At 36.3% G+C, this 27,051-nt stretch overlaps 1 protein-coding gene across 5 annotated transcripts; it reads right to left on the bottom strand.

The window, feature by feature from the left end:
- Positions 1–3,583: 3,583 nt before the first annotated feature.
- Positions 3,584–25,566, bottom strand: LOC132184115 (lupeol synthase-like). Of its 5 annotated transcripts, none has more exons than XM_088518018.1 (19): positions 25,350–25,566; positions 23,053–23,055; positions 19,873–20,058; positions 19,158–19,247; positions 18,842–19,048; positions 7,415–7,499; positions 7,136–7,302; positions 6,849–7,037; positions 6,608–6,721; positions 6,224–6,343; positions 6,005–6,127; positions 5,820–5,918; positions 5,276–5,332; positions 5,150–5,196; positions 4,915–5,058; positions 4,642–4,819; positions 4,398–4,478; positions 4,061–4,144; positions 3,584–3,694 (listed from the first exon to the last, which is right to left on the bottom strand). In XM_088518018.1, exons 1-19 carry the CDS (start codon positions 25,542–25,544, stop codon positions 3,584–3,586), a joined length of 2,280 nt encoding a protein of 759 aa, XP_088374144.1. In that variant the 5' UTR covers positions 25,545–25,566. The 5 variants fall into 5 exon arrangements, with proteins under 5 accessions (XP_088374144.1, XP_088374145.1, XP_088374143.1 ...); XM_088518019.1 differs by lacking the exon at positions 23,053–23,055 and adding an exon at positions 22,790–22,792; XM_088518017.1 differs by lacking the exon at positions 23,053–23,055 and adding an exon at positions 20,811–20,856 and having other exon boundaries at positions 19,873–20,018.
- Positions 25,567–27,051: the final 1,485 nt, after the last annotated feature.

Below are 27,051 nucleotides of genomic sequence, written 5' to 3'. Positions count from 1 at the left end.
ATTAGATACTTTTGCTTTTATTTACACTTCCACGTGTCACTCCCATAATACGCCACATGTCCTAAAAATTAAAAATAATAATAATTAAAAAAAACTAAACCTAAAAAAAATAAATAAAAAAAGAGAAAATTTAATGGGGTGGTCGGCCACCCCCAAGGCCGGTCTATGGGTGGTCTTGCAGTGATTCGCTTTTATCGGATCATCCGATAAACTTCTTATCATTGATGAATAAAATAGCTTCTCAAATACAACACTCTAAGAGAAAATAGCTTGGGGTAATTACATTTTTCCCACCATCAACTATAACGCATTGTCAATTTTTTCCCATAAACTGTCAACCTTACTACCTGACCCTATCATACTACTATTTTCTTCCCAAAATCCCCTTCCGTCAGTCAAACTCGTTAAAAACTTTGAAATGACCTAAATACCCTAACTATATAAACGAAAATTACATATAATACCCTTAAAATTAAACAAATCAAAAATCAAAATTAAAAAACTAAATAAAAATTAAAACAAAAAATATTAATATATTAAAATTAAAAAACACTAATAAATTAATTTATAAAAATAAAAAATTCAATTAAAAATACAAAAAAACAGTTAAAAAAGACTTAAACTAAAAATAAAAAAATAAAAAAATAAAATAAAATAAAATAAAATAAAAAAAGAGAGAAATTTCACTTACCCTTGAACTCATGCTCCTTTTGCAAACACCCCTCAAAGTTTAAAATCTCTCACTTTGATGTATCGAACTTTCATTTCGTTCCAAATACCCATTCCGTTAGGATTTTCTATGAAATCTCAACTGAGAGGTGTGAAATTCCTAACATACCCTCATTTTTTATTAAAAACAAATTTTTATTATTTAAAAAAAACAAGACCCATCGTGGGTCACTTTGTGACCCACCGGCGGGTCACCTTGGTGACTCACAGTAGGTCTTTGTGACCCAACTGAGGGTCTGTGACCCACCTTGTGACCTTCCGGAGGGTCACTTTCTGACCCCAAGTGGGTCACAAATGACCCATCGGAGGGTCACTTGTGATCCATCGTGGTCACAAACCCTCCCTTGGGTCACAAAGACCCATGGTTGTGACCCGCCGGGGGTCACCAAGGTGACTCGCCATGGGTCACTTTTTTTTTTAATTAATATAATCATTATAATAATAATTTGTTATTTATAAATAAGAGTAAATTTGAAATTTTTAAAAATTTTAGGGTATAAAGTTATTTTTAAAAAAAAAAAAAATTATAAATTTTATTTATTTCTATTTTTTCTTTGAATTTTTATTTGGGGGCATTTCTATCTTTTAATGAGATTTAACGTCTAAAAGAGAATATTCCATCCAATTTAACAAGTTTGCCTAACGGAAGGGGGGTTTTAGGAAGAAAATTGTAGTTTGATAGGGTCAGTCAATAAGATTGGCAATTCATTGGGGAAATTGATAATGCCTTGTAGTTGATAGGAAAAAAGTAATTGCCCCAAATAGCTTTGAAGTTCTGAATACTAATAATCATCTCTTAGCACAATATAATATTTGTCATCTTAGTTGCTTAAAAAAATCATGCTCTATAGAGTCCTATATATAGGTAACTAAGAATTAGGTTTCCTTACTAAAGTAGAAAACCTTATTGTGGAAAATCTATGGTCGCGTTGGGATGGCTGACTGTCTCATTCAAATGGAACTAGGGTTTTATAGAAATCCAAGCTGAACTTGGAAGCGGCAATAACATACTTTCATTTGGACGTCCCTTCACCAATTCGGATGAACTTGCAAACGTGAAGCCAATGAAGCTCTCGGGTAACTAATCACGTTCGGGCAACCCAGCGAATGGAGCTCTTGGGTTTCACTATGTCATGCAGCCATTCGAACGCCTATCTTGCAATCAAAGCTTCAACCGAAAAGCAATTACACTTTTGGACACCGAATTAGTCAACCTAAAAACTAACAATTTTAGTAAATAAAATTTGATGAAACTGCTAATAATGCCACCAGTATACAAAACGGCATTTTTACTGGCATCAATAGAAAACGCCGACAATAGTAAAAAAAAATGTCGGTTTTTGCCTAAACGTTGCCTTTTGTTCCCCACACATCTAAGCGTGGAAAATATAGCCCCCTACAACTTCAAACATATCCTCCATTCCAAGTTAGAAACATGTCCTCGTAGCCTGGAAGCATACACTATTAATTTTATTGCCACACAGAGAATTCATGTCCAAATTTTTTTTTTTTTTGTCATGTTAAATTATTGATTAAATTTACATATTTCTATAATTGCCTATATACTCTACAAGTCCTAAAAACAAAACTCATTTAGGTGTCGAGGTTCTACCTTTAATACAAATTCATTAATGGTTCTACCTTGATGACTGTAAAACTATTCAAAACAATTCATACAAAAGACTGTGTGTAATATTGTTTGACCATGTATTTGTAAAAATCAATCTCATGAAATCATAAATTTTTTCACATAAAATCATGAATCCTCCCTTTGAACACAACAAATAAAGGAACACATGAAAATCTCAATACAACAACACGGGTTGTAACAGTTTACCCAACAAGATCCCAACACGCAGTGGAAGAAATAACAAACAACCGGATTTCTAAATGCTTATAACCAGTAACCGAAACTGGCTTAGGTGATTATCCGATTGCTGTTATTTTTGGTTATGCAGTTATTCGGTTAGAGGTTGCATGTAGGCAGTTATTAGCAGTTAATAACCACCACATTTGTACACCCCTACACGAAACAACCCAACTAACCAAGCAAAAACAACCATTAATCGAGCATCTCCAGCAATTGATGGCTATGTTAGCCACTCAAAATCAACTTTTTTAGTTTAGCTACTACTTTTTCACAATAAACTTCAGCAGAATATCTATTTTACAATCTACTTTACTTAAATACTATTTTTTATTATAGATAGAGGAGAGAGGAAGAGGGAGAGGTAGAGAGAGGAGAGAGGAGATGAGAGAAAGAAAGAATAAAAATTTTTAGAAGGTGTTACAGAGAACCTTTAAATATGAAAGTTCATTGTAGCAAATTTTAGAAAAATTGTTATTCTAGAAGGTCTGCTGAAGCACCAAAATTGCTAAATTTAACTTAAAAGTTAGTTTAAAAGCCTTGCTAGAGATGCTCAAACAATAGGGTAGCAATTTGAAGGAAGTATGTGTACTTTTTCCTTTAAATTATTAAAAGTCTCAAATCACTAATTATCTCAAAAGACAACGCATACATTATCATGTTAAATCACCACTTATCTGCAAAAATTCAAATATTGACTCTAATAAGGTTTATATGACATGATATTACACATTTAACACCCACATATATTATATTAATTGCATTACATGATTGAGTTGCTGTTTGTCTCACATCAAACTAATTATGACATAATTTACATCTTTCAAGTAGTAGAGAATTTTCTGCATTTATTTGGTAACTAAGCATTCTCGACATTTGTTACTTTGCATGAAGGTTGTATATGTAGTGGAATATAACCATTCTATTTCAAGCTAAATTGGGCTCTTGAAGTTCAATATGCAATCATTTGCTTACGCATTCAGGTTATCATGCAAACAAAACTCGCCTCCGATATTCTCCAAGAGTCCATATCGGGAAAATGTTTCTATATGATGAGTAGTTTAGTGTACAGTTCCTCATAAATACTCCAGTGATTTCCTGTTGCCAATAACAATAAATATTTATTTTGATAAAAAAAAAAAAAAAAAAAAAAGACCAACTCAAAGACACTTAAATGGATAAAGCTTTCCTCAAATTGGAATGGAAGAAATGTTACTCTTTACACCTATTTATCACGCTCATTTCATACTAGCTGATGTGACGTGTTTTAAGTGGCTTACTATGTCAGCCATTTAGAGAAAAGGAAAACTACTTAAAATATGTCATGTAAGTCGGTGTGAAGAGTAGCATTACTACATCTGTTCTTAAAGCGTATGAGAATCACTTGCTTTAAAAACATACATCGATTTAATTGACAGGACTAAAGGAAAACTTTGTCAATTTATCTAAATAAACATGAATTACCTGTTGAGGGAAGTCACCATCTTCCATTTGTGAATTGATCAATACTCTTACCCCACGATGAATTGGTGTTGGGTCTATCTCGGCCTAAAGTTGTAAAAACATTCAAAATCAGTATATTATGGGTATATATGTTTGTAATTCCAAAAATTTGACATAATTGAATACTTAAGCTTTAGATTTTCTTCACTTCATTTGTGTAAATCTTAATTTTTCTTTTCATATTTCTTCGTTCCATAACACATTACATTCTTTGGTCTTTTTATGCAGCAATGCTATCTTATAAACTCATAATGCAGAGCAAATGGTCAAATATTTGAAGAGAAAGTGATGCACCGACCTGCCCAGCATCAATGAGAGACAACAAGGCCCACGCGGTTTGGACCAAATTTGCACGATTGCTTTCTATATTCGTCCACACCTTTTTCACAAAGAAACAAACTTTGAGATTCTAGCAATTTTGAAGTTCGTATTGTTAGCAATTCGGATAGCAAATGTGAGAGAACCCTTAAAAAGTTTACCAAAAACAAATTGCTAGAAATTTGAATCCACGTTCAAATTGAAAGAAACTGTTGCATATATACCTTGTTTTGGATTGATAGGTAACTTTCTCCCCATCCACCATTAGATAGCTGCTTTGATAGCAAAAATTCACAAGCTTTGCGCAATGCAGGACAATTTTTGTAGTTTCTTCCACAGGCTGCTAGTGCTCCAACCGCAAACCATGTACCATAGGTGTAGCAAATCCCCCAATGACCATACCTGTAAAAAATGGTATCAGAGCAAAGGTTCTGAGTTCGAACTTTGTCTCTGTACGATTTAACAACATCAATAGACAAAAAAGAAAAACATATTACCACGATCCATCAGGTTCTTGAACATCTTCAATGTATTGAATTCCCTGGAAAATGCTGCTGTCTATCTTTGTCCTCCTGTGCCTAGGATAGAACTTCCTGAAGTGTGCCAAACCTGGAACTGCAGATGAAGTGCACTCTACGTACCTATTAGGGTACATGACACAGCCTTGTTATTAGGAAGCAAATATGAGCAGTACCTTTGTATATATATGTTGTTGTGCTGAAGATTTCTTACTCTCTCTCAATAAGGGTATCTTCGAAGAATTCTGTGGGGTTGAACTTCTGAGAATATAGATACAAAAATTATGTTAAAGAGTGTAGGGTAAAAGATGAAGATTTTTGTTAAGCTTTGAGAAGTTACCTCCAACCAAGCATATGCTCTTTGAGGCTCCCATGCTGGGAAACCACCATTGCTACTCTGTAGTGGCAATTGAAAGAAAGTCAATTATTCATGTGAAGCATCTGGGAAAGCTTAAACATAATGAAGTTTTACAAGTGAAGTAGACAATTTGGCTAGAAAACAACTTTGCTTAGGTTTTGTTTGTTTTGATGTAAAATGTTTTCGGTGAAATTAATTTTCAGAAAAATGATTTCAGCTAGTGTTTGCCTTGTACAGAAAATCAACAATGACTAGCGAACTTTGGTGGTGGAAAAAATTGAACTACTTGAGAGAGAGCATGCCGAAAAAGAAGCTCAAACTCATAAAATGGTTCACAGTTTTAAAAATTGTAAACCATATTACAGGGATTGAAGTAGATTTTCTTAGCCAAACAAAAACGCTTTCGGTTTTACTATGATTTTCGGTTGTACCAAACACTAAAAAAAAAAAATAGAAAATGTTTTCCAAAAGTTAGCCTTAATTGCTAACTGGGTCAAAAATAGAATTTGAAAGGTTGAATTCTTACTTGTAGAGAAAGAATGACATTCACAGCATCATAAAACGGCTGTGTCTCCATTTTCTCCCCAACAAGGTCTGGAGACATTTGTGAGAACAAGATTGCAACCTGCAAAAGAGAAGGTTTTGCCAAATGTCAGATTATGCTTTGAAACAAATTTTTGGTAATTTATTTTGATAGAGTTGAGGCATTACCTTCAACCCTTCAGCAGTGCAGTCAAAGACTTGCCAGCCATGGTCCTGCATGGAAAATGTCCATGCTCCTTTGCTTATGTGACGATACATAGCTTTGAAGTCCCCAGAAGGGTTTTCTAGAACCTAGAAAATAACATGATTATGTTAAAGCATTATCTTTCATATGAAAAAAAATGTAAGGAGTATATATATATATATATATATATATATATATTTGACCTGTGAAGCCTTTACGAATTCATGTGCTTTACGAAGGGTTGGCCAATGCTCTTTGTTTAGATTACAAGAGAGAATTGCTTGAATAGCAAAACCCGCATCCCACATCTGACACCTGAAACTCTGCATCGAATAAACCAGGCATCATTTATTATTACATTTCAAAATAAAATATTTGATTTTAAATGGACCAAGATTTTGCAGGCTTGACTTTTGGGTAATGCTTCAAGTATATATGTGACTACATTAACATGAACACATGTTTCTGGATGTGATAATTAATTGGTTTGTTTTTGTTCCACATAAGACCATGTTAGAATATTTTATTTTCTGATTTATTCTCTTCTTTTGTCTAGATGAAAGGCAAGGGGTGATAATATATAGAACCTGAATTTTTAAGCCATCTTCAGCAACCCAATAGTTGTCTGGAATCCTGCCTAGATGAAGCTTGTATGCCTCCCCATTTGGATCTTCAGTCCAACAAGCAATCAAGCATAATACCTGCAATTAAAATAACCTTGACAATTGAGTTCATTTATGAAAATATCAAATACTTTGATATATATATATATATATATATATATATATTTATTGATTGTATATGCAAGACTTGCACACCGGAATTGACCTTTTCAATGCTTCCAATGCAAAGGTATCTGCTGTTCTCGTCCTCATAATGTACATGACCAATTGCAGCTTTGAGTGCCTTCTCTCTCATCATTGAAAATGGCCAATAGCTCAGGATAGGCTCGACTACATGGTGAAGAAATCCCCATAGCATATCTTGTATGAGGGGATGCGGATAGTAGAGATCCTCCTAATTAGCAACATGGGTGAGTTTTATGTATGCATTAACTTCACCAGGAATCTTCATGATTGCAAAAAGAAATGCAGAAGGATAAAGATTCAACTAACCTTGGCAATTGTATTCCGAGCTTTATTCCAATTAATTTGATGGTAAGGCTCATTATATAACTCTTGTCTTAGTGTCTGAATCAATCCAGTGATTGGACCAACAAACCTCTTCCCATATAAATAAGACATTGGCATGTAAACCAAGCGACAATAGCATAACATTTTGCCTGTAATGAACACCTTGAGTATCAGATAAAAGCACTAAGGCTAACTCTTTGATACACACACCTTTATCTTATTAAATGTGGTTTCCAACAAAAAGATGTGAGTGGAAAAAACCTGGATGCATGGGGAAGATTTTAGGAAGAAGCCAGAACTCTGGGGGTAGTGGATTGCAGCCTGACCACTCATACACTCCCAGTACCTTCACATGAGAAGAGACATTTGAGTTTTCACTTGACAGATATATATAAATCAATGAGACTCATGCACCTCACTACTTTACATCACAAGTTCACAATTGTTAGGAAATTAATCCTATTTCCCCAGACCCGTGAGATGCGAAAAATAAGAAGAATGCGGAATAACAAAGATAAGCAATCACACACGACATAAAGATTTAAGTGGTTCGGCTTAACAAGCCTATATTCACTGGCAGAGACGACCCGGAGAAAATTCTCTATCAAAAGATGAGTACAAGAGAGTAACAGGGTGAGAAAATTACTCAAACCCAAAGCCCCAAATACACCAAATTCTCACTTTACCCAAAGGAGAATAATAACAAAAGGGAAAAAAACACTATCCTTCTTGCTCTCACTTTTTCTCTCTATTGTTGGCTCACCAAAACACAAAGCAAGTATTACTTTGATTTTTCTCTGTATGTTTATGTGCTGCGGACACCCCTATTTATAGGACATAAAAGTTGGCTAAGCAAGGCTCCTCCAATTCCAAATTGTAGAAGGACTTCAAGTCCAATTCATGCTCTGTAAAGGAAAACCAATTCCAAGAGCAATTGGGAATAAAAGAAAAACGTGAGCCAAAAGATTTCTCCTTTAATGATGCTGGGTCCCACCAACTTTATGGTGAAAGTCACAAAACATCAACAATCTCCCACTTGACTTGAATCCCATCAAGTTGCAACATAGTGAATGTCCTTCGGATGTCTCCTCCACCTATCTTCAAGCTCGAAGACCAACTGAAGCTGCGCACAGCTTCAGTTTCTCAATAGTCACACCTTTTGTCAACATGTCTGCTGGATTCTCAGTTCCATGAATCTTCTCAAGTAACAATTGTCCACTTTCAAGAAGAGATCGAATGAAGTGATACCTCAACTGTATATGCTTTGTTCTTGAATGATACGCAGGGTTCTTCGCAAGAAAAATGGCACTCTGACTATCACTGTGTAGAACGCCCTTCTCATTCTTCTTTTCAACTCATCCAAAAAACCTTGTAGCCAAACCTTCTCCTTTCCAACTTCTGTCATAGCCACATACTCCGCCTCGGTAGTGGAAAGGGCTACAATTTTCTGTAACCTTGAAGTCCAACACACAGCAGTACCTCCTAGAGTATATACAAACCCTGTTGTACTTTTCCTGCTATTAACATCACCCGCTAGATCAGCATCCACGTAGCCTTACAGCTTCAATTCTGAACCTGTGAAGCAAAGGGACATATCTAAAGTTCCACCCAGATATCGCAAAATCCACTTGACTGCCTCCTAATGCTGCTTCCTTGGATTACTCATGTACCTGCTCACAAATCCCACTGCATGTGCAATATCCGGTCTAGTACAAACCATTGCATACATCAGACTTCTGATAGCTGAGGCATAAGGTACCTTGCTCATGTATGCTTTCTCCTGATCCGTCTTTGGTGACTGATCCTTGGTTAGTCTAAAGTGACTCCCCAAGGGTGTGCTTACTGACTTAGCTTCATTCATGCTAAATCTGCTGAGAATCTTCTTCACATACTCTGTCTGTGAAACCTTCAGTGTACTATTGGCCCTGTCCCTGATGATTCTCATTCCAAGGATTTGTTTAACAGCACCAAAATCCTTCATTGCAAACTGCTTTGACAGCTGGTTCTTCAATTTGTTGATGTCTTCCATACTGGCCCCTGCAATGAGCATATCATCTACGTACAGGAGTAGAATAATGTAAGAGTTCTTAAAACTCTTGACATAGCAGCAATGATCTGCATTGCATCTTGTGAACCCAGTACAGCACATGAAACTGTCAAACTTCTTGTACCATTGTCTTGGAGCTTGTTTTAGGCCATACAAGCTTTTTCTCAGTTTGCATACTAAACTCTCTTTCCCTTGCACTGCGAATCCCTGTGGCTGCTACATATAAATTTCTTCCTCCAACTCACCATGAAGGAACGCCGTCTTCACATCTAGCTGCTCTAGATGTAAGTTCTCTGCAACCACAATGCTCAGCACAATTTTGATGTTTGTCATCTTCACCACTAGAGAGAATATGTCTGTGTAGTCAATTCCTTCTTTCTGTTGGAATCCCTTGATTACCAATCTTGCCTTGTAGCGTTTGCTACCATCATGTTCACCCTTTATTCTGAACACCCATTTGTTGTGCAAAGCCTTTTTACCTGTTGGCAACTCAGTCAGCTCCCAGGTCTAGTTAGTCAATAATGAGTCCATCTCATCCTTCATGGCTAACTCCCACTTGATTGAATCTTCAACCTTCAAGGCTTCAACAAATGTCTCTGGCTCACCGCCATCCGTCAACAAAATATGAAATAGGGAGGGTGAAAAACGCTGTGGAGATCTAATGGTTCTAGTAGATCTACGGACAGCCACTATCAGTGTACCCTGTTCAGTCTCTTGATCTACTGTTTCTTCAACTTCGAGACCATCTTCAGTTTCTGAATCCTTATCAACTTCTGAATTCCTTATCTGAGCTACACCTTTAGAAATTCCATCTAGGTTGATAAATTCAGGTTCTCAGCCTCTGACTCTGTACTTACTGGTTCTGCACTTGAATTATTCTTATACACAACCATCTCATTAAAAGGAACATTTCTACTTCTAATGATCTTCCGGTTTTGATCATCCCAAATCCTATACCCAAATGCCTTATCCCAATAGCCAATGAAATAACATTTTCTAGACTTAGCATTTAGCTTGCTACGAGCATCAGATTCAATATAGACATATGAAACACAACCAAAAACTTTTAAATGAGAAATATTTACCTTCTTTCCACTCCAGACTTCTTCAGGTAGTCTATGGCCCAAAGGAACTGATGGTCCTCTGTTTATCAAGTAAGCAGCAATGCTTACTGAATCCGCCCAAAAAGTTTTCGGTAGTCTAACATGCAACCTCATACTTCTAACACGCTCATTGAGGGTCCTGTTCATGGGCTCAGCCACGCCATTCTACTGTGGCGTTCCCGGAATAATTTTCTCCATTCTAATCCCATTCGCCGTACAAAACTGTTAGACACTTCAATTTTAGACCAGTTTCTGTCTCTACCATGACCTTCCACTTCTTAAAAACTTCAAATACATCAGATTTAAGCTTTAAGAAGTAAACCCATACCTTCCTACTTGAGTCATCAATAAATGTAATGTAATACCGCGAGCCTCCAAGAGATGCCACTGGTGCGGGACCCCATAAGTCCGTGTGTACCAACTTCAGCTTTCTCGGCTTCGGTGTTCTGCCACCTTTCACGAAACTCACCTTCTTCTGCTTTCCTAAGATGCAGCCTTCACACAAATCAGACTCAACTGACTTCAACTCCGGTAGTTTCCCCTTTGACAGAAGTACCTTCATCCCTTTCTTGCCCATGTGCCCAAGCCTTAAGTACCATAATTTTGAGTCAGCACCCGTATCTGCAACAGCAACTGTATCCTTGCTATTCGTCGTCATATAGAGAGTACCCGTCTTATGACCACGAGCCAAAATCCTGACTCTCTTGCTGACCTTCCACTTTCCACCGTGGAAATGAATTGAATGCCCTTCATCATCAAGCTGTCCTACTAAAATCAGGTTCTTTTTCAGCTTTGGGATATGCCTGATATTTTGCAGCTTCCATACTGAGTCACTGTGGACTCTAATGCGAACATTGCCTATACCCACAACATCCAACGCCGTTCCGTCAGTCAAGTACACCTTCCCGAAATCTCCAGCTACATAATTTTTGAGAACTTCACGAATCGGTGTGGTGTGAAAAGAAGCCCCTGAGTCCAAGACCCAAGAATCAAGAGGACTGTCAACAGATAGAAGTAGGGCATCGTGCACTTCTTCTGTTGCCACGACATTTGCGATGTCATTTTCGGTCTTCTTCTTCAATTCTCTGCAGTTCTTCTTGAAGTGGCCTATCTTGCCACAGTTCCAACACTCAGGTTGTCGTCCAAACCTGGATTTGCTCCTACCTTTTCTAGACTTAGATTTGCCCCTCACAGAGTTTCTTTCTTGTCCTCTGCCCCAAGTCTCGAGGTTTAAAGCAACACCAGAACAAGAGGCTTCACCTACATCACTTCTGCGAACCTCTTCACTGAGAATCAAATCTCTGACGTCTTCATAGCTCAATTTACTCTTTCCTACAGAGTTACTCACAGCCATCCTCACTGCTTCCCAGCTATTTGGCAAAGATGCCAAGACGATCAACGCGCAAACCTCATCATCAAAATTAATTTCCACCGAGGACAATTGATTTGTGATGGTGTTGAACTCATTGAGATGATGTGCCACCGAAGCTCCTTTCGCCATCTTTAGGTTGAACAATTTCTTCATCAGATGCACCTTGTTGTTAGCTGACGGCTTCTCATACATGCTTGACAAAGCCACCATTAGACCTGCTGTGGTCTTCTCCTTCACAAAGTTGTGTGCAATTGATTTTGACAGTGATAGCCTGATAACTGCTAGGGCCTTACGATCAAGCAGAGCCCACTCCCTATCATACATGTCGTCGGGTTGTTCTTCCAAAAGAAGTTGATGAAGATCCTTCCCATAAAGAATATCTTCAATTTGTACCTTCCAATACCCAAAATCTTTGCCGTCGAATTTCTCGATTCCCATCTTTCCTTCTTCACCTGCCATCGCTCCCACTCGAACCAACAGCTCTGATACTAGTTGTTAGGAAATTAATCCTATTTCCCAAGACCCATGAGATGCGAAAAATAAGAAGAATGCGGAATAACAAAGATAAGCAATCACACACGACACAAAGATTTAAGTAGTTCGGCTTAACAAGCCTACATTCACTGGCGGAGACGACCCAGAGAAAATTCACTATCAAAAGATGAGTACAAGTGTTAGTTCTTGTGTTGGCTTAATTCAGTTCCAAAATGCAGATGCTACTGTTCACGGGCTCAAACACTGATATAGAATGCTCAGAATCCAATTTCCACAATTCATAATGTAGATTCATGTGTTATGAACGTCCCTGCAAAATTTCAGCTCAATCGGACCACAAAGGCCCATCGATCAGAGTTGTTGATCAAGACTGGACAGGCCGAGTCCGGACCGCAATTCCCCGGGTCCAGACCTCATTTCTAGAAACTAAAATCTTGCTCCACAAAGCCGTGTCCTGACCGCCCATTAACATGTCTGGACACCCCGTAAGTTTAAGGCCCAAAAATGTGATTTTAAGTGGGTTAGGTCTAGGGTTTTGTCGGGGGTATATATACATCATTATAGAAGAGAGAAGTATGAATTTTTACCCCCAGAGAGTTCGTCGGAGGCTGTGCTAAGAGAGATCATATGTGGTGAGCGTTAAATTAAATCTCTTAGAGTTTTAGTTATTCCTTTGATAAATCTACGGTTGAGAAGTCTATAGGAAGGGTCCGGTAAAGGAGAATCACGTTGAAGAAGATTGTGAGCACGGAGACGAGTTGTAGGCTTGTCGATCTTACAGAGCCTAGGTCTTGTAAAGGGTTGTAAGTGTTCCTAGTGTCTGTAATCTCTGGATAATCTTTTGATAGTGATTTCCTGGGTTTGGCTGCCCCGAAGAGGTTTTACTTTTAGATCGGTTTCTAAAAGGTTTCCTCTTCGTAACCAAAATATCTATTTCTGCCTCTTTATTGCTTTATATATTTTGGGTGATTGAATTGTTTATTGCTTCATAATATTAATTCCGCATAAATTATAATAAACAAGTTTTTGGAGTCGGCATAGCGTTTTTCAATTGGTATTAAAGCGGGTTCACTCTGTTTGGATTAAATTCTTGAGTGAGATCTGTTGACTCCTGTTTGCTATGAATACTTCTTAGGAGGAATATGATCTTATAAACTCCTTCAACAATTTGTTGGAAAAATTCACTCTTTTGAGACATCAATACACAAATTGTTTGGGGGAGTTTCAAGATCTTAAACATGTGAATGAATCTATTGTTAATAAATTGTCTTTCGATCCTTGTATTTACTACCATATGTCTTGCATTTTGCCCATACCTCCGGGTCATTTGGATCAGCATTAGGAATGACATTATAATATTGCCAAACAATTGAGGTCCTCCTCCGCTTCTTTCCCTTTTTGTTACTCCCAGTCCCCACAGAAACAGAGTCACCTTCTAGTGACGGTAATTCGACCACATCGTCATCAATGTCGAATGCATCTTCAACAACTTCTTCAATATTCATCTACACACATAAATTACATAATCATTAGTTAAACTATTAAAGTATATGACTAATGACTATATGCTATATAACTATAAATTGAATATTTAAGAATAAATGAAAAGCTATATAGCTAAGTGAAATAAAATAATCAAACCCAAATCTTGCAATAAGCAACTATGTGATATATATCAAATGGAGAATTTTTACTATTGCGTCTGTCTGCTACAGCCTACAGAGCAGTCACGTCGCGGGCATTATCCGACAACACCCATTCTATTTTGCTGTCATTTTACTGTCGGTTAATCTAAATATCTTTTTTATTTTCCTCTCTCTCTCTCTCTCTCTCTTTATGAAGTTCCATTCTACTTTTAATCCCCCAATTTTATTTTCAATTTTAAGTTTTTAAAATCTTTATTTTTAATTAAAAAAAAAATCATTGCTTTGGCCATATTTGCCATAAATTGTTCAACAAAGCAAATTCAATCAATGATTTAGCAAAATTATGTACACTAATATATAGTAAAAAAATGTAATTAAGCCATTAAGGTATAAACCCTAAACCGTATAATATCACATATTTGCCTGAAAGACAAATATATATCAAAAATTCAAACAATCAAAGATTCAAAATCAGAGTCTAGAATATATATCAAAAATTCAAACAATCAAAATCAGAGTCTAGACTTACAAAAAAAAAAAAAAAAAAATCAGAGTCAGAGACTAGAGAGAGTAAGAGACATACCGCCATACGAGAGACAGAGAGCTGCGACTAATGGCGAGGAGACGTGGCTGACGGCGACGGTGACTCGGTGAGGATGGCGAGTCAGCGACGGTGAGGTCCGTGAGGATGCCTTGGCGGCTTGGCTCTTGCTAACGCCTAAGTTCCTAACGGCGAGGAGGCCCACGACGAGGAGGGAGAGTGGAGACCCGAGAGAGAGAGGGAGAATCGGGAGAGTGGCCGAGTGGGAGACGGTGAGTTGGTGACGGAGGGAGAGTGGGAGACCGAGTGAGAGGGAGTCAGGGAGAGGGTTAGGTTGCAAAGATTTTTTGTTCAAAAATCAAAATGGTAAAGAGTAAAGTAAGTTAAGTAACTGACATGAGACTCGTGAGTGAGCTGTGAGTCGTCTGACTCTCCTCACGCGAGGCACAAAAAAATCAAAAAACAAAACGGGTCTGGCGGGTCGACCCGCCAGACACGAAATTTGCTTTAATTGATTCTTTAAAATCTTAAAATTCTGTTTTAGGTTCTAAAGTTGATTTGTTAGAGAATAAATTTAAAGAGTCAGAAATTCAATTGGAAAAATTCTCTAGCAATTCCCTTGAGAATATGTTACATACTCAGAATTCTGATTGTGATAAATCTGAGTTAAGTTTTGATTGTCATGTTGCTTTGTCTTCTAACAATGATTCTACTTTTGAGATAATATTTGTTAAATCAGAAAAAGTAGAAGACTCTATGGTTAAAAGAAAAATAGAAGCTGCCTCGACCTCACAAGGTAAGAAAGTTAAGAAAATTCATGTTGAACCTTATGTATCTTACCCCAAATTTAGAGTCGTCCATCCTCCTAGGAATCTACCTCCTAAAAGGTTTATCCCTACTTGTCATCATTGTGGAAAAGTTGGTCACATTCGACCCAACTGTTTTAAATTGAAACCTCATGTGCATAAAAATAAAAATTCTGTTTCTAGGAAAGATTATGAGGGTTTGGTAATGATGATGGGAGGTGTGTCTAGAGTAGACAAGTTTGAAAATGTTCACGTCTCTACACCTTTATTCAAGAAGGTTTGGGTTAGAAAGGATTATACCATTCACCCATTGAGGGTGAGTGGTAGTGATCTCACCTAAAGTTAGGTGAGTCAATAACATGCCTAGGATTGATTGTTTTGCTTATTTTTGAATATCCTAGAGCGTGTTATTTTTCTTTGCTTTGCATTTTTTTTTTTTTTTTTGCTTTATTGTTTATGCACTGCATTGTTTTTGTTGTTACACTTTCTGTATGAAGAGTATATACATGATTGTTTTGAGATTCATCTTTTGAGGCATATTCATAAAGGATTTTTCAAGAAATTCATATATCATGATCTTTGAAAAGCTTATAGATGAGATATTGTGTGCGGACAACCAAGATTTTTGTTTACTTGCTAATCAAATGTTCAGGAATGTGTAATGTCTTGTGAAGACCTAGAAGTAGTTATTAAACCAAATCATTATTTTGTAGTGGGACCTATAAGAAGTGATGAAAGTTTAATGCTAAAAGACATTCATGTCTTGCCTGTTGTAATCTCAATTCAAGCATGTTGTTTTGTTTTGCATTTGTTTTTCTTTTGTGTGCATTTCTTTTGTGAAAAATTTCAAAAAGACAAAAATATGTTACTCTGATTGTTTCCTTTTCTTGCTTTTGTCTTATGCACCTAGATAGTTCATTAATTTCTCATGTTGCGTTTTATGGATGTAATTCCTTACGTCTTGGAATGTTCTTAATATGCATGAGATGAAAATTTGTGTCAATGGACTTGTTTTTGTGGTTACCTAAAGCCTGAGCTTATGTGGTACATTTTGCCTATGCTTTATCTTTTATACACATTTAAGCTTAAATTGAGGTTTTGTTTCACTTTATTTGTGAGGTCTGTTAGGTAGCCATATGAGGCTTTTGACTAGTCATATTTTTCAAATTGACCATATGCTAGTTGAACCTAGGGCTTAAAAATTCATGCTTTCTCTTTTGTGATAAGCACCAAAAGTTTAAATACACTTTCTCAAAGAGAAAAATAAACAAAATAGTGAAACAAATAAAATCAAAAGATCATATTCCAAAAAGAATTTATTTCACTGTGTCAAACTTGTGCAAAATATTTTACAAAGAGAAATGTATAGGATGAGAGTGGCTAGGCCCTAGTATGATAAGGTTTGACTTTTGATTTGATATACTTGTCAAAACCTCATGGTGGTGAAACTTTCTCCTCATTTTGTAAGTTAAAATTTTTTTCTCTTTAGATGGCCTACACACACACTATACAAGCATGGGATGAATGGAACATTTTTCTTTGCTTGGGTTAAGCAATATGAGTTTCTTGCCATTTTTAGTCTCATGTATATTTTGCATATTTGGAGCATGTTTGGATATCCATTGTGCAATACATGAGTCATTGATGTGTTATCATGTGTGTTCATTTAACTTTTGAGGGGGAGAAACATGCTTTGCATTTCCAGTTTCCTGTTGTTAATTGAGTCATACATTGAGGGGGAGTTTCGCTGATGTTTCTTTATGATCACGCATTCTACGTCATTTTTTTTCATGAGTTTTATTTATGTCTTCTTGTTCCACATATGCCTTGATGTATTTTGTGAAGTGTTTCAGGAAACATGAAGACCTTTTGTCATTCTGTGTCAAAAAGGGGGAGTAAATATGGGGAGATGATGGGATTGGCTCGACATTTTGGTTTTGTCACTGAATTGCCAAAAAGGGAGTTTGTTAGTTCTTGTGTTGGCTTAATTCAGTTCCAAAATGCAGATGCTACTGTTCATGGGCTCAAACACTGATATAGAATGCTCAGAATCCAATCTCCACCGTTCATAATGTAGATTCATGTGTTATGAACGTCCCTGCAAAATTTCAGCTCAATCAGACCACAAACACCCATCAATCAGAGCTGTTGATCAAGACTGGACAGGCCGGGTCCGGACCTCATTTCCAGAGACTAAAATCTTGCTCCGCAAAGCCGTGTCCGGACCGCCCATTAACATGTCCGGACACCCCGTAAGTTTTAGGCCCAAAAACGTGATTTTAAGTGGGTTAGGTCTAGGGTTTTATCGGGGGTATATATACATCATTATAGAATAGAGAAGTACGAATTTTTACCCCCAAAGAGTTTGTCGGAGGCTGTGCTAAGAGAGATCATATGTGGTGAGCGTTAAATTAAATCTCTTAGAGTTTTAGTTATTTCTTTGATAAATCTACGGTTGAGAAGTCTATCGGAAGGGTCTGGTAAAGGAGAATCACGTTGAAGAAGATTGTGATCAAGGAGACGAGTTGTAGGCTTGTCGATCTTACAGAGCCAAGGTCTTGCAAAGGGTTGTAAGTGTTCCTAGTGTCTGTAATCTCTAGATAATCTTTTGATAGTGATTTCCTGGGTTTGGCTGCCCCGGAGAGGTTTTAGTTTTAGATCGGTTTCTAAAAGGTTTCCTCTTCGTAACCAAAATATCTGTGTCTGCCTCTTTATTGCTTTATATATTTTGGGTGATTGAATTGTTTGTTGCTTCATAATACTAATTCCGCATAAATTGTGATAAACAAGTTTTTGGAGTCGGCATAGCGTTTTTCAACAAGAGAATAACAGGGTGAGAAAACCACTCAAACCCAAAGCCCCAAATACACCCAATTCTCACTTTACCCAAAGGAGAATAATAACAAAAGGGAAAAAAACACTCTCTTTCTTGCTCTCACTTTTTCTCTCTATTGTTGGCTCACCAAAACACAAAGCAAATATTACTTTGATTTTTCTCTGTACGTTTATGTCCTGTGGACACCCCTATTTATAGGACATAAAAGTTGGGTAAGCAAGGCTCCTCCAATTCCAAATTGTAGAAGGACTTCAAGTCCAATTCATGCTCTGTAAAGGAAAACCAATTCCAAGAGCAATTGGGAATAAAAGAAAAACGTGAGCCAAAAGATTTCTCCTTTAATGATGCTGGGTCCCACCAACTTTATGGTGAAAGTCACAAAACGCCAACAACAATAAGCTAAAGATTATATACAGTTGGGACTTGAATTGGTGCCCAAAGCTGAAGAACATAAGCTGTCAGTTGGCTAACCGGCCGATAGCTGTTGAATGTGAGAATTGAGATTGGAGAGTCTCGGTTGCAATTCTGGTCACCAAAGGGTACTCCTCAAGAGGCTAGCCGACCACCATAAGCGGTGGTTCATACACGCCTTTGTTTTTAATATTTTTATTAGTTTTAGATGCTTAGGTGGCTCAATCTAAACGGTTCATTTTAAATGACTTAGAGATATGTTGCGTTAATAATTGTTTGCTTGCATATGTATATTATCAAGAAATCTTGGCTACCAAAATGAAATACTGATTTTAATTTTCATTTATGGAATGTGAATCTGTGCTTATAAATTTCAAGTGTCTGCTAGATATATATAACCAACATAAGGTAATGGTTCCAAATGGCCATACCGTGATCCAAAACTTTCCCCATGAAGGAATAGCCACTAAACCACCATGGTCAAGGATCCATTTCCTGCCTCTAGCCATAGCCCCATCTTCACCATCTTCACCATCTTCAGGTCCCTCTCCAAGTAATCTCAATGCAATGTAGCTCAATGCTGACCCAAACATTGTGCTGTGACCCTCTATATGGAAACCCCAACCTCCATCTTCGTTCTATCCAACAAATACACAAATTTAAAAATCAGCCAATTTTTTAGTTTTCTAGGACTTTAAAGACACAAACTTGTGTTCCAAAAAAAAAAAAAAAAAAAAAGAATAAAACCTGATGATTATACAAGTATCGAATAATTTCCTTTTGGTGTGCCGGTGAAAATATAGCATTGAGACCTCTAGTGATGTATAATGCCATTACCTGCATATCAAAATAATACGAAATTAAGTTAGATTTAACAAACAAGTCACAGGGTTGATTTATTTCTCCATTCCAATATAGCCAGACATAAATCCCAAAATATATGCATGTGCATGTGCATGTGTGTTTGAGGTTATTTTGGAGAAATATATATATATATATTATTGACATTTGTGCCATTTGCACAGTAAACACGAATGTCATAAATTCTATAATTTATGCCGTTTGTACAGTAAACAGTGTAAAATATTTTAAATTTATGTTGTTTGTGTAAACAACATAAAAACTATGGTTTTGTGCCATTTGAGCGAAATGACATTAAAAGAAAGGCATAAAATGACGTTTTTTTTATTATTATTTTTAAGTATATATTTGGCTATTTGTTACCTTTTTTCTTTTTCTTTTTTTGGCAAGGAATATTAATGTAATGTCGATAAAAATTTCCTTCAAATTGACATGTCCAAAATGCATATAAAATTACATACTTTATTAAAAATGCATGTGAGAATTAAGAAGTGTAATAGTTTATGCAAGCATTTTTATATCTTAGTGAAAGAAAAATAAAACAAAGAATAAAGATGCATATATAGTTGTATATTGAATGGTGAGAAAACAAAAAACATACAAAGGGTTGAAGGAAAAATAAGGGGCCAGCAGATTCAGCAGGCCAGTGGCCATCATGGGCTTGAATGGAGGAATAAAAGCTCAGTGCTCTTCTCATTGTAGTAATCAACGCTTTCTCTGTTATCACCTCTGCTTCTTTCACTTCCACTGGCGTTGGAATTGGTGGACATGGGTTCTCCTTCCTAAGCTGTGAGTTTTCCATATCAAATAGAGAAATGTTCAATTGAAAAATAAGTCAAAAGTCCTCACAATTGAAATTTTCTAGATTCTAATACAAATCACAACCATATTATCTTTTCTAAATGTCTACATAAAAATATGAGTGCCGCTAAGAGTGCTACACTTTTACTACAAGTTCCTTCAAAATTGACTTGACAGTTTGCATGATACTTATTACATTAATCACTAAACAATTAAGTTTACCAGTCAATTTAATTAGTTGGTGACTGACGTGGTAAATATCATAACATTGTCAATATCTAATGTCTACTTATAGAAAAACATGAGTGCTGCTAAGAATAATATAGTTTAATTATAAATCCAGTAAAAACTGACGTGATGATCCACGTGTGACATTTGAAAATGAATATGGAAAATTAATTCCAAGCCCAACTTAATCCTTTGCCTGTTGTGCTAGGAATAGGATCCTCTTTAATCTATAATGGACTGGAGAATATCCAGTTCATAGCTGGAATTTCTTCTTAGAAATCCTAGAGTCACATATAGGATACATGTCCCACTACAAAAAATAATAAAAAATCAATATTTTAGATTAAGAAAAATAAAAAATAAATTAATAAAAAAAATAAGGGGTGGTTGGCCATACCATCTTGGCCATAGGGGGTGGCCGGACCACCCCATTTTAGAAGGGGTGGCTCTCAAGCCACCCCAATGGCCGGCTAGGGGTGGCCAGACCACCCCATGGCCCTTGGGGGTGGCCAGAGGGCCAAGCAAACTTTTTTTTTTTTTTTTTTTTTTTTAAGATCTGGTGGCCGGACCACCCCAAAGGGCCATGGGGTGGCTTCGACCATCCCAGACTGGCGGTATTGCGTGGCCGAAGCCACCCTCAGCCCCCAACTGGGGCGGTCCGACCACCCCCAATGGGGTGGACAGCCACCCTTGATTTTTTTTATAATTTTTTATAATTTTGTTTTATAATTTTTAAAAAATATATATATAATATTTTATTATTTTTTTTATTAATGAGATAGATGTCCTATTTATGGCCTCAGGGTCTCTTAAAGAGATCTTGATCATTAACTGAATATTCTCCAATCCAAAATAGACTGAAAAAAATCCTGTTCCGTTGTGCATCACGTTAACTGGTGCTTTTTTTTTTTCTTTATTATTCATGAGGGAAACTGGGAAAAGGGATTAACTGGTGTGGTTGGTACCACTAAATAGATTTAAATTTCTGTGTGTGTATTTTTTATTTATTTGTTTTCTCTCATCAACTATATGCTTATTTCTTGGAAAGTAATTCTTTGTTAATTAAAGGAGTACATACTAGAAAGTAATTTTTTATCGAAATCGCACTCTACAAGACATATTCTAAGAATTATCCACGTTAACAAAATTGCATCCCAACATTGGTAATTTGTATACTTCTTAACTTTTTGGACAAGACTAAAAGAAAGTTTTCAAAACTAAAGACGTTGTTTTTGATTTTATCTTATGGCTATGATCCACAAAAATAGAACTTAATCATTAATGACATTACGCTAAAGTTAATTTTCTACCACAAAAAATAGATCTTAGCTTATTGAAAAAATGTGTACAATGTTGTCAATTACTAAGGTCAATTTTCCGAACAACCTCTATCTTCTTTGCCGCAATCGTGCGTATCTTCTTTATCTTATGATTTATTACTTTATGATCCACAAAAATGAAATTTCACATCAGCTTTGGAAACGACTTTATCTTATGATTAATTGCTTTATGGTCCACATAAATGGATATTCCCCTCAGCTTTACAAACAAATGGCCCAATACAAAGTTTATAAGAATCTAATAATCTATAGTGTTGGATCGGAACTTTGACCATCTCATCTGAAAATTAATTGGTGTATAGTGAAAAAAGTCAAAACTTTTTTATGGCATTCGAAATCGCACTCTATAAAACATGTTTTAAGAGCCGTCTACGTAAGTAGAGCGACCCTATTACAAACTCAACTAATAGGTTTCATACAGAAAAATTGGATTTGGCTGAAGTGTTATATATATATATATATACTATGTATTTTTAATAGTCCATATTTAATTTTAAGTTTTCATTAGAAAGAAAGAAATAGTGAAATTAAATCTTGACCGATAAAAAAACTATAGAAAATTTCTTGTAGTTTTTTTTTTGGGGGGGGGGGGGGGAAAGTACACTTTACCCCCTGGAATATCTACACATTTGCATTTTGATGCTCAATGTTTAAAAATCGAGGAAAGACCCCCCACAATATATCTGATGTTGGCACAAAAAATACTAAATTTCCATCAAATCCGTCTATTTGGTACCTTTTTCAACCAAAACTTTCGAAAATGCCCTAAGAAGGTAAAGTATAAACATAAATGACTTCAGAGGGAAAAGTGTAAACATAAGCATAAAAAATATTAAAAAAAAAAATTATCACTTGAAATCTTGTTTATTTTTTATTTTTTAATTACTATGATAAAAGTTAAGATCATTGTGAAAGAAGTTACAATAAAAATTATAATACAAATATTTCCACATAAATTTGTAGAAAATAATAGTACAATCTTTTTCCTTTCTTGGGATAAAGCCAAAAAATTATGAGTATATTGTTCAATATGGAACATAATCCTCTCCTTCAGTTTCTTTGAACTGGAGAGTATCAAGTTCGTTATATTTTATGAGTATTTTTATCTTTTCACTTTTTTGTGAGACAAAAATATCTTTCAAATATAACTAACTGAATATTCTCGTATTCATTTGAACAGGAAAAGATCTTAACTCGTCTCGTATAAACATGGTGGGAATTCCATTAATACTTGTGTTCACCGGCATTTGACAAATGGCAAAAGGTTATTGGAAATATATTTATTGAGAAAAATACATTTCAAAAACAAATGGATGCCATTGGGCTCTAATTAAGGTCAAAGGTGGAGCATCCCATGGGGCATGCCATGTGGGCTTGGCATAACCTCGTGCCTTGGAGCAGTGAAAGAATACGAACTGTCACATTCCAAAGGGTTAGATGTTTGTTTTTTTTTTTGTGTTTTAATTGAAAAGATATTTTGACGTGACATAAAAATAAATGTATTTTTGGTAAAAGGTATTTTTGTTACATGGTGGGTGTCGGCCAAAGACCCGCCACGGGTAAGCAGACCCACTCTGGGATCATGACCGCGACCCAGCGTGGGTCATGGCCTGACCCACGGCTGGGTTTGGCTGCGACCCAGTTGGGGTCTACTTACCCGTGACCGTGGGTCAAAGGACCCTTTATAAAAATAAAAAAATTGAAAGTTGAAGGGTAATTTGGTCTTTTTAATCATTTCCGTTAGGGGTTAATGTCAAAAATTGAAGGAGGGAGTAGATTACATCAAATTAAAAGTTTGAGAGGTAAAATTGAGATTTTTTAAAATTTGAAAGATCTTTTCAAATCATTTAGTAGTTCAAGGGTCGTTTGTGAAGTTTTCTCGACAATTAATTATTCAAAATTTATGCTTTAGCTTTTTTTTTTTTTTTTTTTGAATAAAGATCGATTTTTATTGAATTCACTCTACTAGAGCTAATTGCTCCAGCAAAATAGTATCACAGATACATTCAGGAGGCTCTCTCCAAACAGTATCAATCCTCTGTTTCACAGCATATCTTGATAAAAGATGTGCCACCTGGTTTGCTGTTCTCTTCACAAAACACATCTTCCACCTGGTAAACACTTGTAACTTCACCTTAATATCAGCCACCAAGTGCCCCAACCGACTCCAATCAAGCTCATCACAGTTGACAGCATCAATAATACCTTTGGCATCCCCTTCTAGTTGAACATGTGTTAAGCTCAAAGCTGAACACGTATCAATCGCCAAAAGAGCTGCCAATGATTCTGCTGCAGCCGGCGTGAGCTTACCTTGACGCGATATACATCGAGCTTCAATCATACGGCCTTGATAGTCACGGATCACAACGCCATAGCCCAAGCATCCAGTATCACTATTAAGGGAAGCATCCCAGTTCGCTTTCGCCCATCCCTGCTCCGGAGCCATCCATCTAGTCAAAATTCCAACAGCTTGCTCCGGGATAGAAACAGGTCTGCAGACCTGAGCTTCCTGAAATTCCTCAAGTGCCCGATGAGCCATCTGTAGCAGAGTTGTGGGATGAGAAAACGAGCCCCCATGCAGTATGTCATTTCGCCGCATCCAGATATGTCAAGCTAATCCAGCAAACAGGGCCCTCTCCTCTGCTGTGCATTTCTGAAACAAATCTACCACCACTTCCATAAAACTTGGGCCTTCATAATGACTTTTTTGAAATTTTACTGGACCCATACCCCATACGTCCAGCGCTGCAGGACACTGCCATAATACATGGAAACAGGTCTCCACCATAAAGCCACACAGGGGACAGATGGGATCCTGAATAATCTTCCGCTTCAGCAAATTTTCCCGGGTGGGCAAAATGTCGTGACAAGCCCTCCAGAGAAAATGTTTTTCTGCATTTGGAGTTGTCAAAGCCCATATTTGCCTCCATACAGCAGTGGTTCCCCTGTGAGAAGAGTTCTCGGGCAGATCCATAACCCCACGCTCAAGTTGCATATGGTACGCACTTTTTACAGAAAACATACCATTTGCCGTCCCACGCCAAATCAAGGTATCTGGCTGATTCGTACTGCTGATTGGGATGGAAAGAATAATTTGGACCTCCTCCGGTGAGAAAAGTCGCTCCAATTTATTCAAATTCCACCCATGCAAATCTTCGTCAATGAGCTCCCGCACCTTTGCATCCGGATGAAGTTCCCGTATGGGAGATACCACACGGAAAGTAGAGGGGTTTGGAAGCCACCTATCCTTCCAAATACGTGCTGTGGATCCATTCCCAATACGCCAAAATAAACCCTCTTTGAGTACTTCACAGGAACTATGAATACTCCTCCAAGCATATGATGGTCGACCACCCACCCTAGCATCCAAAATTTATGCTTTAGCTAATATCATGTTAAACCATTATTCATTACAAAAACTTAAGTTAACAATAAATAATAATAAATATAATTATTTAATTAATATTCTAACACTTTTTTCTTATCATGTAATGTATGATCTCAAATTCTTTTTAAATAAGTGAGACTCAACCGATAAAATATTTAATTATTCAAAATTTCAACTATAGATCTATTATTCGTAATAAATTTAATCATTAATTTAATTAATATTTAATATGCTTTATATATATACATGAGAAAGAAGAGACGTCAGATATATATATATATATATAGAGAGAGAGAGAGAGAGAGAGAGAGAGGTATTAACCTGCATCCTCATCAAAAGATCAGCGCTCTGTTTCATCCGAAACCAATTTTTCTTGAACTCGTGGCGGGCCTTCTCAACTTGAGCACGTTCTTCAGGAGTGCCGGCATCAGGGTCGAATTCCCAGTGTTGCCGGCCGATGAAATTGTTTCCGGTGACCAGCCCTGGCCCTCCTTCGGCTATCTTCAACTTCCACATCCTCTCTGTTCTAACAAATAACCGACACTACTACTATATATATATATATATATATATATATATATAATGCCCGGAACAACTATAATTAATGTATGAAACTCAGTAATAATATCGTGAACCTTGATTTCAGAAAATGTTTGAGCCCCTTTATTTCTTTTCAATTAAAAACTGTAAAAGGCAAAAAAATAAATAAATAAAAATCAATGGGATGGATTTCTTATCAATTGGAAAAGTCAGCATGAATTGACAGGGACTCAGGGAGAGCATACAAGACATTTAACTAGTGAGTAATGATCAATCAAACGACGTACAGGCAGTGGTTGACAACAAACCAAACGGGTGGTAGTTGTAAATAAACCAAACGGAGACGTGGCTGAAAAACATTTAATCAATATTTGATCCTTGTACCCATAAAATAAATGTCTCTTCAACCGAGTCAAGCTGATCCTTGTTCTCTCAAGTCTCACCAAGACCAAAAAAAAAAAAAAAAATTGCCTTGAATGGAAAATGAACCTTGGTTGAGGTGAGTGATAATTGGAAAGGAAATGTTTGAGTAATGCTATAAGTTTTTTTAGAATTTTTTTAAATGTGAAGTAGCTTTTAAAATTACTGTTGAATTTAAAATGTGATTTATTGACTTTTGATCTATTAGTAATTTTAAAAACCACATCACATTTAGAATGACTCTACAAAAACTTTAAGAAAACTTATAGCAGTTTACTCAAAATATTCATATTTGCAATGAAAGCATATATCTTTCATTTTTTTTAAAATATGATCGTCAAAAACAAATTTTTAAAATATAGACATTAAAAAAAGACAAATTCAAAAAAATATGACCATTAGAAAAATTCAAACATTCTAAAATATAAATATTGAAGAATTAATAAACAAATTTTTTGTAGAAAATATTTGAATGAAATAATGAGAGTGAATAGTTAAAATAATGAAACTGTCAAGGATAGCATGCAAGACATTTAACTAGTGAGTAATGATCAATCAAACGACGTACTGGCAGTGGTTGACAACAAACCAAACGGGTGGTAGTTGAAAATAAACCAAACGGAGACGTGGCTGAAAAACATTTAATCAATATTTGATCCTTGTCCCCATAAAATAAATGTCTCTTCAACCGACTCAAGCTGATCCTTGTTTTCTCACCAAAAAGAAAAATTGTATTGAATGGAAAATGAACCTTGGTTGAGGTGAGTGATAATTGGAGAGGAAATGTTGATATTTGCAGTGAAAGCATGTTTCATTTTTAAAAAAATATGATCGTTAAAAACAACTTTTTAAAATATGGACATTAGGAAAAGACAAAAATTCAAAAAATATGATCATTAGAAAATACAAACCTTCTAAAATATAAATGTTCAAGAAATAATAAATAAATCTTTATAAAAGAATATTTAAATGGAATTATGAAAGTGAATAGTTAAAATGGTAAAACTGCGGGAAGAGCAGTGGCGGAGCCGGCTCGGTTTAGAGGGGGCACATGCCCCCCACC

Source organism: Corylus avellana, chromosome 7 (genome assembly GCF_965113065.1).
Source record: "Corylus avellana chromosome 7, dhCorAvel1.hap1.2, whole genome shotgun sequence".
Taxonomy (NCBI): domain Eukaryota; kingdom Viridiplantae; phylum Streptophyta; class Magnoliopsida; order Fagales; family Betulaceae; genus Corylus; species Corylus avellana.
This window is presented reverse-complemented; position numbering and strand designations above follow the sequence as displayed.